The 16,669-nt window shown below is 44.2% G+C and overlaps 1 protein-coding gene across 2 annotated transcripts in view; it reads left to right on the top strand.

Annotated features, from left to right (window-relative positions):
• PRRX1 (paired related homeobox 1) overlaps positions 1-13,857 on the top strand; it is a 473,999-nt gene extending 460,142 nt beyond the window's left edge. For both annotated transcript variants that reach the window (XM_085654825.1, XM_085654826.1), the window contains one exon: positions 10,658-13,857. In XM_085654825.1, the coding sequence (XP_085510951.1) occupies positions 10,658-10,796 (139 nt within the window). In that variant the 3' untranslated portion in view covers positions 10,797-13,857. The remainder of the gene's footprint in view (positions 1-10,657) is intronic.
• The last annotated feature ends 2,812 nt before the right edge of the window (positions 13,858-16,669 follow it).

Below are 16,669 nucleotides of genomic sequence, written 5' to 3'. Positions count from 1 at the left end.
ACTTCACCTGCTCTAAGTACACCTGCTTGCAGGGCAGCAACTATACTGTTCAATTAACATTACATTTGATCTTTATTTATTATTATTATTATTATTTTTATTGTTAGCATTTTTTTTTTGTAGTATATTCTTGCAATAAAACTAATGAACCGTCTTATCGGCTTGTGAATGCCAGTCCTATTGACTTTGTCAATGATTGCTTTGTTTGGGGGCACACAGCACCAACAAGGTCTGCTCACTGAAAACACTGAGAGGAAGGCATCTGCTGCCGCGATCTCTGTGCATCGGGCACATATCATGGTGTAGCAGTATGTTAACATTGATGGTAAATGCACTGGCTGGAGAGACAACTGTGATATCCCTGGTCACAGCTTTAAATAATTATAAAAGAGCATGTGCTTTCTTCAGTGCGTAGCGTCAAATGCGTAGTTCACAGATGTCAGATTTCTATTTATTGAAGATTGTTCGGCGCGTTAATGGGGTCTTGTGTTACCTGCAGTTCATGTGTCACAGTCTTGGTAAAAGAGCTGAGTGAGCAATGATACCTCTCCATGCTCCATGCAATATATTCAAGGGATACGTTGGAAACTTGTGCGTTTCAACTCAACCTTTGCTTCTTGTAATGTTGATGACATTTGGAAGTAATGTTGGGTAGTACTAACACCTAGCTGCTGAAATGTATTGCATGCTATATGAGACCATTTCTGCGGATACATCTGACATTGTCACAGAGCATGCACAGGCCCTTCCATCTTGCATACCTACTGCCTTTGAGATTGAAAGTTAAGAACTTCCAGATCTCACTTCATCTCTAGGTAATTTGTGAAGTGACGTGTTGCATTTGTTTATTTAGTTTGACCTGATGACAAGCTTTAGCCTCCACCTCTGCTCGTTGAGAGCTCTAACTGCTTCGAGCCAGAACAGCACTCAAACAAAGGGAGTTGATCACTGACTAGGGAAGATTTTGAATGGCCTCTCCAGGCTGCTGAACCTCACAGTGAAACACACCTCTGCTCGGCCTCTAGGTGAACAGACTGCACCGGTACACAGAAGGGGATGCTTCCATTGCTCCGGCTCTAACCCCAGATTCAGCTCAAGAATGGCTGCTGGATCCAGAATCTGGCTGGATCCCTCTCTGTTCCAGCACTGGTCATCCTAGTCCTGACCTTACACACTTACTGATCAAAACAAGTGCTCTGGCGTGTTAATTGACATAGAATATGGGATTGGGAAAACCTGAAATTGTAGCCGTGTCGAACATAACAATAAAATCATTGCATTATAGACTATAAAACCTTCAAAAATACAAATAAGGTGCTTTCCCTGTAGGTCAGGCTTTACAAACGTTGAAATTTACATTGGTCTCAACAGGTCACAACATTGACCTATAATGCAACACCCTATGTAATATTACAAATCATTTAGCAGGAATTGCCTTTGCCCACTTCTAAAATATGCACTAAATTCCTTTCAATGGTAGAAGCTCTTTTGCCAGGTCATCATAGATCTTCCCGTCTTAAGCATGGTCATTGATTCCTTGGTCCTGATGATTAGTTGAGCTCACATATCAGGAGAGAAGAGACTAGTTGTAGGCCAATGAGAACAGACACATTTTCACATTTCAGCATTTTTGTCTAGGAACAGAGAAACAATGACAAATGAAATTGGTAAGCAAGAATGTTACAGCATAATATGTTCCAGCAGCAAGGTACCCTACATTTGTGAGTTTGAATAGATCAAGGGGTAGGTGAAGCCAACTACAGCAGCTGTCGATAATGTCTTGGGGCAAAAATGTTAATCCACAATCAAAAAGGGAATTGCTTCCTGTTTTATATCTCGCCTACTAGACATCGCATTGACGGTTTGTTGCAAGATGTATTGCTAGCATACAGTGGGCTTAGAGCCCACCTATTGCTTACCATTGTTTGGATTCATTGTTGCTCTCACTTGCTAGCTTTTTTTTATTCATTAGCGTCTATGAGCTTTTCGTCCTCTTCTTGTGCATGTCCCTCCCCTGGAACATGGACACATTACTGTGTCCTCACACTACTCCTCTTTTCAGGCTCTACTTTTTACTTTTTTTTAGACACTCCACGAGAACACATGTTTTTTCACCTGTCTCCCTATTGTTCTTATCTTTCCCTCTCCACACAGCTCTCCTTGACTGTGTGGTCTCTCTAACCCCCCTCCTTGAAGCACTTGCCTTCTTGTGCTCTATAATCATGTGCTTCTCCCACTCCCAGTTCCACTTTGATCTCTCTCTTGCCCATTTGCTTTTCTCCTCTACCTTCCATGCTGCTTTTCCTCTCACCCGCTTGCCCTTGGTGTTGCTTCCCTGCACCTTCATCTTTTGTGTTGCTTCCAGCTTCCCATGTTTCTTTAGCCCCCACTGGCCCCACTGTTGCTTCTGCAATGACCACCCATGTTGCTTCACTCCACACCCTTTGCCCATGTCTTGCTTCCTGCACCCGCTTTCCCAAAAAACTCGAGTTTTGTGTTTTTTTCTTTTTATTTGCCGATCCAGCTGCATCACCAAAATAAAAAAAAAGCAGCTGTGTCATTTTGTAGGCACGCATGTCCACAAGAAGACGCAATAGTCTTTGCTTCTTTCTTTTTAGCCATGCTTCACAGCATCGGGGATGCTGTATAGTATAGCTAAATGGTAGTGGCAGAGTCAGTAGGCCCCAAAGACGAGACCTATTGGCTTTTCCAATACTAGTTTTTGTTGTGGTAGCACAAAAATATAAGCAATAATGAAGATTTTCTAAAAGTATTTAATCTGGGGAATCCAAGGGCAGATGGCTTGCATTTGCCCATAAAGGTTTTGGTACCTTTGATTTTTGACGGAAGGTGAAATGTTAGAGCGAGGTGTAACTAAAAAGAATAAAACAAAATGCAATCTATATTCATAAAGGGCTCTGGCATCTGCATACGGTATGTTGCACACACACAGGGCTGCAACAAATGCAGTATTTGTACGTTTGCACTGTTAACACTGGGCCCTGGGCATGGCCGTTGTTTCTGTTTGCATATCCTCTATTCACAATGGCTCCACAAACAGGAGCCCTTGCCTCGGATCAGCCTTCATCAATGGTAGTTCTGACGCAGAGTAGGTGGGTCCAGAGGAAGAGGCAAGGGAGATGGTTGTCATTTTTTTTTACCTGCAGGGCCTTCGTGACAATATGTACGCAGTACATGATCATTGTATTACTTCTTTCTAGTTATGTATCCTGACTTGAGATGAACATAGAAAGACACATTTCAGAGACCACCTACTAAAATGTTTTAGGAGCACTCACTCAAGCATTCATACAAAGGAAGGGCTGGGGCATGCTGACATGTATTTATTTATTTATTGGGGCCCATCACACTCCAAGCACAAACGTATTACATAGCAAGAGTGGAGGTTCATAGTATAATGATAAAACAGTTGGGATATGTTAGAAATGGGGGCCTCCAGTTGGCAGCGGCTTGCGCCGGTGTCAAATAGTGACCCTTCTTCCTAAATCAGAGTAAGGGGGCTACACCCTTTGATAACCCCTGCTCAACCCTGTGGTAACGTAGCACGAACAGACAGGCCTATCTCAGAGGCAGTGTGTGATGCATTTATGACCATACACGATAACGCTGGAAAGACGCCACAAAACGGACACCACAAGCGAGTATAGAAAAAGAGTTATCTTTAAATAGGTTAAGCACGAAACGGAGAAATGCTCAAAGAACCACAATGCACATAATTACAGATTCATTCAGGGCGATGGAAGCACTCGTGCGTGCGGGTGTAACGGGCTTAGTTCGAGATCAGGGCCTAGGCGGCCCGGTTATGCACAATGTACCTGGGATATAAAGGGGGGCGCAGCGCACAGCTTCATGGGGAAGGTGCGGGATGATAGGCGGACTCTCAGCGGCCACAACTCCTCAGCTGCAGCAGTCTGCAGCGTGCACTCAGGCTAATCCTAGGACGGGGTTAGAAGGCGGCGCCCAGTGGCACACGCAGAAGATGGCAAGGTTTGTGACGTAGGGGCTAGCGTGGGCGCTCAGTGGCACAGATCTTCAGCTGCAGCGGCCCGCAATAGCAATAGTTTCTATAGTAAAACAACGGTGGGCACTCAGTGGCACAGCTCCTCAGCACCGGCGGCCTAAGATAGCGATAGTACCCCTCCCCATACTTCAACTGCAGATTCCTCCATTCAACCCAAGTCGACCTCAGCCTGCCCTGGCCCTCTAAACCAGACGGCCAATACACATACCAAGAGAACACACGGGAAGGTTTAGACAAAAAGATACCTGCTTTCCAAAAGCGGTAGTTGCACACTCAGAATATAAAGACAATCACCACTACTAGATGCACGTTAATATTTGAAGCTCAAGCATACCAAATTCGACTTTCCTAACATGTTCTTTGGCACTAATAAGACTACTAGTTCATACAGTTAATTTATAATAAGGAGTATTTGCACTGTGACACTGAATGGCAGCGGCACAGTGCCCAGAGCGTCTAACGCCAGCATCCACGAAGGAGACAAAAACTGACAAAAAATAGAAGGAAGACCTACGCCAATGGTGCCAGGATAGTTAAAATTGGCCAAAAGTAGGCAATCTGAGTTATCAATGATCGTGGCTGCTCTATGTAAACTGTGATAGCAAAGATAGTTTGTACATTTTGATGCTTTTGTCAATAAAACAGTTTTATGAAATTTGTATTTACTGTTGCATATTGTAGTGGTCAGTTCCTGCGTTCCAGTTGCAGGAGAGAATCCTTAAGGAATGGTCTAAGATGCACAACTTAGGGGCTTGTATGAATAGTTGTTGAAAGTGAGTTCCAGTTGATGGATCCGGAGGGCTAAGAGACCTGAACCTAGAGGCTTCACAGCATGGTTTGGGTGAGACTTCAAGACTGGGGGACCTTAGGTTACTTTTGGGGGAACACCATGCAAAGGTATGTGATCTATAAAAGGGAGCAAGTTGGACTGCGTTATATACCTGAGTCAATACTTTGAATAGAGCTCTGTTTCTCTCAGGGAACCAGCCAGCTTGGTGATGATAGGATGTAGTGGGAGAGTGCCTGGAAAGACTGAAACGAGTTCTGGTGGCAAAGCCTCAGACTTTGTCGAGGAGAGAAGGGGCATTGAAGAAGGCCAGTGAATGGGGTATTAAAGAAGTCTAATTTGTTTCTAAGTACTCATGAGTTTATAAGAACTTTAGTTCTTCGGAATGGTATGAATGTGCATGTTTTGCATATGTTTAATCTTTGATAACGTGCTGTGGTCGTTGTGCTTGCTGTAAATGTGAGCAGTCTCACAGTGCTTGAAATACATTGCTGCTAAGGGGGCAATACATATTTTTTATAGCATAAGGTCCAATACATAATTTCGCAAAAAGGGATTGGTGGTTTAGCACTTACTCTCACCTTGCAGCCAGCTCACAATGCTCAGATTGTGTCTATGAACAGAAAATGAGTGTGTTCCCCGGGAGTAATTTCATGGCTGCGGTTCACAGTATACACGTCACTGGCGTACAGAAACCACTATGTGAATTGGGGCTTGAAGTGCTGACCTACTACTCACCAAACAACTCATAGAAGGAACTGTCCTGTTATTCCAGGTCAACCAAAATCTCATCTTTAGAATAGCTTGACCACTCAAGTCGATATTTATACAAACCCCAGCCACCTTTGTTAGTCTACTCCATCCTGGACTCACACTTCGGTTGATTTTGCACCTCATCTAATTGTTCAAATCTATGAGTCCTGAGAATTTCCCCAGTCTTACTGCTCCTCATACCCATTCTGTCTCATTTCTCTTTCACCTTCCCCTCCATGTTAGGTATGGGGTAGCGACCATTACTGGCATGTAACGCCTTACAATCCTTCTATAATTAGAGATATAATTACATTATAGAAGGTGGAACACTTTCATCAGTGGGCAGAACTGATGGCCTACTCTCAGTGGTGTTGGGAACCCCCCGCTCCAGCAGCTTGAGGGGGGGGAGGATGCTACTGGACCTCACCCACAGAGTACTTTGCATCAAACCGAGCTTAGCTTGTCACTAATGCAAAAAGCTCCTCCTGCTCGGTCGCTCGTTGCACTGCGATCGCTTTATGGGGGTTGTAGTCCACAGGCCTTTTCCACTTTTTGGAGGCCTGCCTGTTTAGAACTACAAGCTCCAGAGGTCCTCCAAGGGTTGTCTGGTCTCCCTAGAGAGACATCGATACAGAATCCAGGACAGCTTAGCCATGGCCAGTCCATTGGGGCTGAGGGGCCACATCATCCCACCTTTTGCCCCTTACGAACAGTGTGTGTCAGCCTGAGCAAAGGTCGGCCTGACAGACACTGTTCAATTTCAGGTCAGGCAGCCAGAAGCTAGACATGCGCTAAATGTGCAGACTCCTGGCTGCCTGAGCTGAACTTTTCTGAGCTGAGAAAGTCACAGCTCTTGTGGGCATGACCTACTCAGCTCAGCAAAGGTCCTTGAGGTCCTCCACCTCAGTGACGAGAGGTAGCCTCACTCATTGCCTCACACCTGGGCGCTTCAGTTTTAAGCCCGGAAGCGCCCAGGGGCGAGTAGCAATCAGTGACACTTAGTCACTGAGTGGGTTGGGGGAAGCAGTCTCACTGACCCCAATCCACTCTGTGACGAAGTAAGGACTGGTGCCTTCCCTTAGGTCAGCCAATGAACAAGGCAACATTTCCAAGCCTCCTGGGACCTCCGTGGCAGAGCTTGCAGGTAAGTGTTATTTTTTGTTGTATTGTTTGGTGCGTTCGTGGGTGTATGTTTGAATATTTAGTAATTAGTGTTGTGAATGGATGTATTTGTATGAGCGCACATTTGTGAATGCATGGTTGTGAGCCGCGGTCGGTAGTAGGAGTAACTGCAGGGTGGTGACGTGGGGAGGGGGAGGGGCAGGGTGGGGGGTAGTAAACTATGGATTACTGAGGTTTACAGGTAAATTAACATATAAATTAATAAAGCGAATATCGTTGCGTGCACTGCATCGCATTTGGGGATGCAGTGCACGCAACAAAATTCGTTTTATTAATTTATATGTTAACTTACCTGTAAACCTCCGTAATCCATAGTTTACTACCCCCCACCCTGCCCCTCCCCACGTCACCACCCTGCAGTTACTCCTACTACCGACCGCGGCTGGTGAGTGTGCATGTGTGGGCTTGTGTCCCGTCCTCCCCCCTCCCTTCTACAAAATGCCGGCCACCACTGAGACAGCTTACACGGTCTTGGCTTGCATCGCCGACATCGTTGCTCTGTTTTGATCCATAGGCGCGAGCTGGAAGCAGGAGCATGACGGGTACTTTAGCACCCCCTTAAAACAGACATGCTGGAGTTCTGAAGGTGAATTAGTGTTATCTTATCACATTTGCTGTAGATTTAAAGATAAAAGTCAAATGTCTTTTGGCAAATCGATGTTTATTATTTTAAGGTGCAGCTCCGTGTTTACTTTTCTTTGACTGCAAGGCGAGTGGATTTTTAAATGTAAACAATTTAACAATTGCACAGGTGTGAAAAGAAAGGCTTTTGGGTGTCATTTTTTTCAACACACAAAATTTAAAAACCTAATGAAGAACTAGTATGCATCTAATTTAGAATGTATTAGCAGTCAAGAAAGCCCAAATAAATGTTTTTTTTTTAATCAAACTGTGATGGAAACAGAGGTTTTAACAAGATCAAAATAAATCAAGTACTTGGTGTTGCATAAATGACAAATATTTGCTGAAAAGCAGTTTCCAAATATCATTTCTGTACTATATCGTTTTATGAGTGAAATGTCTGTACGGATAAGTGGCCATTTCAGTCGAGAATGTGCGGTCTATAAATAAGTGATCTACAACACAATGGTTTAATATTATATTTTGGCAGTGTGATTCAAAAGAAACTACCAGGGATGTTACATTGATGGCAGCACCTCCACTTAAAAAGTGTTCCAACACCCCTGTTTGAAAGAAGTTGTGTTTAACAAGAGAGCAAGCGAGGCCATAGCTGCCTTTTTCTCACTAATCTCCTATAATAATGTGCATCTGCTGGAGTGTTTTGTAAGACTGGCCTACATACTTCAAACTTGTTTCATTTAGGCTCAATCTATTTCTGCTTTTTAGGTCTCGCCTGAGACAGCGCTTTAGCGCTGCTCTGGCGAGACTTATAGTAAGCGAGTTTTGGAAGTGCAAACAGTGGCTTTTCAGGCCTCCAAATACAGTGCATGTGCGTCGGCCGGGCGCGCGCACCATTTGGAGGCCTGAAAGCACTCGTTTGCTTTCACTTTCGCAGGCCGCATGGCCGCTTTGATGTAACCCCTTCCTCTCAGCTACAAAACACCACCCCTCCACCCCCCCCCACACACACCCCCGTCAGCAGCCAACAGACGCTCATTGGCCTGTTTATTATGCATGCAGAGAAAACTCACTTTTCTTCCCCCTTAAATCCGCCATTACAATTAACAAAACACAGAGCCCTGCTACCACATGTGGCGCCCTCGAACGTCTCATCAGGCCGCCCACACCCAATGCCTCAGAACTTCACGCCAGTTTTGTGTCCAGAACTCTCAAACGGGAACTTTGTCTACACTAAGAATTGAAAGCTCCTTGTTAAATTAAAGTTCTTAAATTGCGCTATCCTCAAAAGCGCTCCGCGCTAAAGGACGAGGAGTTCTCAATGCTCACCTGAGAGACGACCCAGAGAACATTCTGCTGCTGTCTGTACTTCTATCGGCGACGTTAGCATGAGATGGAGGAGGTAAAAAAATGCTGCCTGTAACGCAGCACTCTCAGGCACAGGGCATGCCTAATGAAGCATGAACAATGTGTGCCCGCTTTCAGCTACTTTTTGTGTCACGCGTCAGATTATCCCATTGTTAATGTGACGCTCAGGGCGCACTGTTGTATCACATTAGTGAACATGCCACAGGACACCACACAGCGCCACAACGTTTTTATTAACAACACACGTTAAATTGGAGGCTGAGTTATGCATCTGCATGAACACGTTGTGCGTATGGACCCAGCACGTTTGAAACATCCCAAACTAGAAAGCTTTATTACCCAGATCGGCAACGGAGAATTGAAACCGAAACTTAAAGTAAAATTATTGCGCAAGGTATAAAAACAAGCATTTGCAATGCAATAGGTCTCGCATTTATACGAGTTTGAGCTATTGGCATTGTAAATGACAATGCTTTTTATTTAAGTTTGGTTTTTTTAAAACATAAATAAAAGGCACTGTCATTTACAATGCCAATAGCTCAAACTCGTATAAATGCGAGACCTATTGCATTGCAAATGCTTGTTCTAAGTGCTAAATATATCTTATGTAATTAATAATTTGAAAAAAAGAATGGAAAATAAAACCAAAAACTGCTTTGACTACCAGGCTTTTAAAACTGCAGAAACTATGTCATTTACTTTTTTTAAACATCAGAAATGCATATAGCTCCCAATAGAAAGTGTTGAAATGCATATAGCTCCCAGTAGAAAGTGTTGAGATGCATATAGCTCCCAGTAGAAAGTGTTGAGATGCATATAGCTCCCAGTAGAAAGTGTTGAAATGCATATAGCTCCCAGTAGAAAGTGTTGAGATGCATATAGCTCCCAGTAGAAAGTGTTGAGATGCATATAGCTCCCAGTAGAAAGTGTTGAAATGCATATAGCTCCCAGTAGAAAGTGTTGGGATGCATATAGCTCCCAGTAGAAAGTGTTGAGATGCATATAGCTCCCAGTAGAAAGTGTTGGAATGCATATAGCGCCCAGTAGAAAGTGTTGGGATGCATATAGCTCCCAGTAGAAAGTGTTGAGATGCATATAGCTCCCAGTAGAAAGTGTTGAAATGCATATAGCGCCCAGTAGAAAGTGTTGAGATGAATATAGCTCCCAGTAGAAAGTGTTGAGATGCATATAGCTCCCAGTAGAAAGTGTTGGAACATTTATACCTTTCAAAGTAATTTCTCAAGCAAAGGGTATTCATATTATTCTTCCCCCTCTAATTTACAGCTTTTTTAACGAAAACTCATTTTTAGTCACAAATCAGAGGTACCACACTGGTCAACACTAGTTCAAAGTTAATTCAACTGTTCAAAAGGGAGAAGAGAGACAGAAGGATAGAAAAAAAGGAAGGGTGAGAGGGGAGAACAGGGCAAAAAGGAGGGTTGTGTGGGAGAGAAAGAGACAAATCGACAGAGTAAATAGAGGTAATAAAAGAGAGGAAAGAAAATGGAATGGAGAGATGGATTAGAGATGAGGAAAGAGACAAACGTGCATGGAAGTCAAAGATTGAGCAACAAAGGGAAGATGAGAGAAGAAAATAAGAAGGAGGCAGGCCAGAGAGGTGAGGAGAAAGGGACGGTTAGACGAAAGGAAGGGTGGAGTAAAATTAAGAGAGCGACAAAAAGAGAAGGGAAACTTGGGAAGGGGAGGAGAGTGTGAAAGGGAGATTAGAGAGCGGGAGTGCTCATAGATGGAAGTGAAAAGAGAAAAGATAGGAAATATGAAAGGATAGCCCTCATAGAGAGAAACGGTCACTCTCGCAACAATTCTGGATGGGGGTTCAAGTGTTTTTTTCTTTCTGACTATTCCGCTGCCTACTCTGCTATACATTTTATTAATGAGACGGAGCGTTTAAATTGTGCTAATCTGTTTTTTACTTGCCTTCACAGTGCCATTGCTACTTACTCTCCACCTTGTGCCAACGGTGGTCCTGACCAGGGTGTCAACATGGCCAACAGCATTGCTAACTTGCGACTGAAGGCGAAAGAATATAGTTTACAAAGGAACCAAGTGCCAACAGTCAATTAAAAACAAAGCCAACGAAGAGAAAAACACTGTACATCTTGCCTTAAAAAACAACAGTAAGAGGAATAATAAACGGACAAAATACAGACATGCAAGGTGAAAGTAAATAATGGAAATAATACTTAAATATCTATCTTAGTTCGGGACAAAGCCACCAGCTATCCGCGGCCGTCTTCCTTCATGCTTTGCTAGAATTGCTATTCGCGTCTTTGCCTTTGTAAACACCTACTTGGGGTTTTTGTTGAAGTTACAAAAATTTCAAACGATGTTCAATATGATGCACATGGAAAAATGACAGCGCCTTCTGAGGACTCATGCTGCGTGCTACTCACACCACCAAACAAACGCAAGAACTGTGACGGGCTCGTCCATGGGAGACACTCATGGCTGACAGAGATCGTCATGGTCTTGGGCCATAGAGATTTCTTCTGCTTTTCAAGTGTTTGAAATTGTGTCCGGTGTCACTCAAGCACACGTTGTTTCACGTGACTAAGGTCGTACATGGATGTAGGAATATTTGTTAAATGTACTGTGTTTTAATGGCAGTCCAACTATGTATACAGGAGACGTGTCACACTTATTCAAAACTGTAGTTTATTAATTAGACTGTTATTTCTTAGACTATCTTTAATATGCAAGCAGGTTATTTTGATTTTAGAGTTCAACTAGGGTAGACTGCACAGAGTAGAGGTAAAGCAAGTTGCAATTCTCTCTCGAACGTCAGCTGCAAAATGTTGAATATATAATTGTGCTAAATGATTTGCTGTGGACATCAGAGGCTAATGCAAACGCTCATTGTTCTATCTATTGAGAGGGAGAAAAGTACATCCATCAAAGGGCTCTGTCTAGCTGGTAGTGCTCTCTACATTGTCTCAACATTCTGCATTACATAGTTCTAATGCAAAGGACAGAGACGTGAGAAGAGTGACTTCTGTTGTGATGGGCGACTACAGATTCAGCAACACATTCTACAGTGCCAAGGAAAGAGGGAAGACAATCAATTTGAAATTCCTGATCACATAGTGACAAGGAAGTAGGAAAGACGATCATTTTTAAATTCGCGATCACAACATAACTGAAGAAAAAAGTGTCTTGGCGCTGTCTTTATTTTACACGGTGTTGCTAAGTTTCTGTACCACCGTTCAGACGATGTGTACATAGACCAAACACCTTTTGCTCAGACAAAAAGTTTGTTTGCAATATAGGCATGGATATTTTTTTTTTAAAGTAATGCACTCTTTAAAAATGCCTTGTTAGAATGATGACATCGTGTAGATATGGACTTTCGGGTTGGCTTTGATCAACTGCACATTTTACGATGTTGTTTCTGGGGGTCTCATTCATATGTCTGCAACACAGAACACTGTAACTTGACAAGATGTGTAAAGACTTCCAGCTGGCGGACTGCCAGTTCATGTTGGCATAATTATACCTAGTTTAAGATCTTATTATCAGCAATGGCAAGGCATGAGTTATGCAAACCATTTCTCACACACTCATGGTAATTTTGAGGGTGGGGTTTAACTTTTTGGGTGGTAACTTTTAGTTTAAAGAGGACCCCCAGCAGGCAAAGAGACACTTTTCCTTTCAAGGTTAACAAGCAAAAATACAATATGTAATCGTTTTTGGATTACAGAGAGTACATTGCTTGCTTAAACAATGATATGAACGTATCCAACATCATTGCTTTAGCTTGGTCATGGCATTCATGCGAGCAAAAAGTGCCTTATTGTACACATTTAGTAATTTAAAAAGGCTGTTATTTGATCCTTTGACCAACCAGTGGATCCTTACAATCAGTTAGATGGACAAAGAATGCATTCCACCTGGCTCAAAAGGGATGTATATGACTATGAGATCTGAATCACAGGCTGGTTGAAGGCCCAGAGCCCAGGCTGACATCTTGGAAGGTGCAGAGCCAAGCATGACCTGATGGAGGCTCAAGGCCCAGCATGACCTGTTGGATGGAGTGTCAGTCACTCACCGGATATAACTCTTTTCTCTCTGTTTTAAAAGATCGACCTGCATTGTCTGCATGATCCTGAGCAACTAAAGAGAGTCTCATTATATATTTAAATGAGCATGTTGTTTGTGCTACAGAAAACCCTTAAATGCATACCGTTATAACACATAATTCTACATGTAAAATTGATGTAACAATCTAATGTCCATTACTATTTGTATGAAAAGTTTTCTAACATTCTTAATCTTTGGCAAATGTGTTATCCAATTTGATTGGATGAATTATGGGACTCATATATTCAATATTTTTGAAAATGGCAAGTTGTGGTTTCATGATTTCAACCCCTTATATGTTGATTTAGAATTTTACTCTTCAAAGGATGAGGAACAGCAATAATTGGTAATACATGCTGAAACAGGTTATTATTAATAATAGCCCATAAAGCAACACATTCTAGCCAATTTGCAGGAGATCTTCTTTCCTGCACGGATTTATGCGAATTACATGTTATGCAGAATAAATTAAAGCAAAGGTCTTTAATAAAAACTTTTAAAACAGTTATTTTTCAATTTAGGACAATTATAGATTTTGTCAGCCCTTTTGGGCAACGCACAATATTTAACAGTACTTTTTTCATGGCGATGATAAACACTCATATAGTGTTAGACACTTTTTAATTTAAGTAGGTCTGCACATTGATACCCCACCCACATCATGTGTTGAAATGTTATATCCCATCAACACCTGGAATTATTTGTTGTGTTCACAATATTTGCTGAATCTGATCGGCTGTCGAATGTGTCAAATCCTTTGTAATTTCCGTAACACGAAAGTTTATTCAGTACTTTGGAATGTAGAAGAACACATTCTATTTACTGTTATCAATGAAAGAAAATGTATTTATGAACCTAACCAGTTTTATCACTCTATTCTAGTACTAGATATTATGCACTAGACTGCATAACCCAAAGCATCTTGTCGAATGGTATTGTGCACACTGATATGACCGATTTCCTTCCATACGTATCTACAATGGAGCCCATTGTGCGAGGCCTCTTGAAGATACATTTAGCTCATTATGCTAAAAATATATGTCAAAAACATGTTTTCTGGGTATTGCTAAATTTTTTTGTGAACGAAGATAGCAAAACTGCATTCAATCAATCAATCAAATCATTTTTCGTTTATAAAAATATAATCATAATAGTCATATTTACAACAAGTGCATATAAAAGAATTTAAAACATCATTGGGTTAACACCCCCACAGTAGATTTTATTAAGATACAATGACAAATCGAATGTTCTGGTCATACAGCAACTGTAGGAAATACAAGGTGGGTCTACGTCTCCTAAATCTATACCTTCTAAGGATAGGTATGAAAAAATCTTTTTGAGAGAGGATAGTATCATTTATGGAAAAAAAATACAATGCAATAAAAAGTATTACGAGGGGCATGGCCAGCCATCATGGCTGCGAAGACGTGACTTCGCTCGGCTCTGCAGAAGAGCCCTGTGGGAGAGCTGTTTTCCCTGGCCTGTCCATGGCGGATGGCGAACGGTGAGCCGGGACTGGGCAAATAATTGGCTGCAGACATTCTGGACACCTGTTTTGGGCAGGAGGGGGTCCAAACTCGGCCCTTTGCTGACTGCGGGGAATGCGCCCACCTTGTCAAAATGGCATACGCATCCTGCAGCGGCTGCCGATAGCCTCAAGGGAGGCTGACACAGCAAGGACCAGCATAGACTGGGTGGCAGACTGGGTGCGGAGGAAGAAGCAGCACTCAGGTGGCACCGCCGCCCTTCCGCAACACCAGATCCTTAATGCAGCGGCAGCGGACCTTGAGATGTGGTGAGCAGAGGTGCTGGGGTCCTGAAATGGCGGCCCTTCCCGGCAGTGGCGGACGGCACTAGCGGAGACCCCCTGGGGGCACCAACCACACCGGAGCTCAAGAGAGGGTCACTAAACGGGCTCCCACTTCTCCCCACATGAACCTGGATGCTGCACAAGTTGCCCAGAGAGGTGTGGAGGCCTTCAAGTCAGGTGACTACGAGACGGTAGGAGCCCCACCTGTGGCGCGACTGACCAGTAGAGCGGCGAGTGAGGTGCTGATCCTGCAGCAGAAAAGTAGAGAAGCAGGCGAATCACCCAGGCCGGTCCCGATGGGCTGTTCTGCGCGCTGGGGGTGATGAAGAGCTCCGGGAGAGGTGCCTGGGCCCATGCCTGACCCTAAGATGGCGCCCATTGTCTCTCAATCAAGGCAACAGTGAAATTTGCACAGGAAGCACAGATAGGACCCACGCACCCCTTCCGCTTGGGAGGCCCCACACTAGAAGGCACCAGAGGAGCACGCAGTCCGCCTAGAGGAGGGGTGCCTACCCGGGCTCTTGCGCCCTTGGGTGCAAAGAAATGACTTCACAGATTCTTCACAATGACACCGCTTCCCCCCATGCCCACGTGAACCAGGAGAAGAGGGCTGTGGGTTGTGACAAAGAGCTTCCCCTTTGTCACCTGAAAAAGGGCAGCCCAAAAAGGTCTCCAGCTACTTTGGGCGTCCAAAACTAGTGGAGTGCAGGAGGATTAGGGCATTCAGGACACAGGGAGAATGGCGCTCACCCGAGAAGACCTCCTCGTAACCCTAAAAGAAATTAAAAGGGAGCTCCGGGAAGACATTAAGGCTGACCTAGGAGCCTCCTTTGAATCCTTGAAGTCTGAAATGGGGACAAAAACTATTGTGCTCCAATTGGTCGTAGACTCAATTGGGGCACGCACCCTCAATGTAGAGGCAAAATGCCAGGACCTGAAGGTCCGACTCCAACCACTAGAGGAGGGTGCAGAATCCCTCTCTGCCCAGCTCAACTCAGCGCTGCTCAAGTGTGAGGACGTGGAGAACCGCTCCTGAAGGGATAACATTAGGGTGCGGCGCCTGGAGGAAGGGAAAGAAGGAACAGACCTGGATGCATACATGGTGGGTCTGTTCGCTAGCATCCTAGGTGAGGGCGCCACCGAAGTGCATCTGGAGTACGTGCATAGAGTGGGCCCAGCTCTACAAGGGGGGAAATAAACACCAGAGAGACATCCTGGCCAAATTCACCTCCTTTAAGGTCAAGGAGCTGGTGCCTCGGAAAGCACGAGACAGGGAGATGGTAGACTACCAGGGAGCAACCTGCGCTCTTTTCCAGGATGTCGCCCAGGCCACACTGATGAGGCGCCAACAATTCCGGCTGATCACTTCAACTCTGAGGGAGCCCCACATTAAATATCGGTGGACTTACCCATTCGGTCTTGCCTTTTCCCTCAATAATAAACTGCAGCATTTTACGGAGGTGGAGGAGGCAGCGGCCCTCCTTGGTCTGGGAAAAACATCGGCACAAAGGGAGAAATCGCTGAGAGAAGTACTCAGCAAGCGCCCCCTTGGACGAGGAGCTCTCGGTCTCTGGCAGACGCCTAAGAAGGCAAACAAGAAGTCATTGTGATGAGGACACACAAGCAACTGGTCTCACACACACGATAAATGACAACACCGCTCAACCTGCAGAATAACTTAGTCACCTGAGGAGATTTGGTGCTCTGAGGAGCTCCCCCGGGGTGCCTGGACACCCCTAGGGGGAGGACAGAGATGACTTAGTTGTCTGGAGCCCGGATGGGAACATTCCAGAGGTAAGGCCATCTAGAGAACTCTCACAGGGCTCTGGGAGCTGGATTGGTCTTTCCCCAGTAGCCCTCCGAAGATGAAGTCCAACAAGACTCTGCGGAATCCTTAACTGTTCATGTTTTTTGTTTGCTTAACTATGTTGATTCAGGTTTCATCCAGGGTGCGCAACTCGAAAGTAATGGGGAGGTCCTGGGGACCTGCTGTTCCACTCCTCCACTCAATCTCACCTAGAGGCCTCATAAAAGCAATAAGGAGGGA

Source organism: Triturus cristatus, chromosome 4_1 (genome assembly GCF_964204655.1).
Source record: "Triturus cristatus chromosome 4_1, aTriCri1.1, whole genome shotgun sequence".
Taxonomy (NCBI): domain Eukaryota; kingdom Metazoa; phylum Chordata; class Amphibia; order Caudata; family Salamandridae; genus Triturus; species Triturus cristatus.
This window is presented reverse-complemented; position numbering and strand designations above follow the sequence as displayed.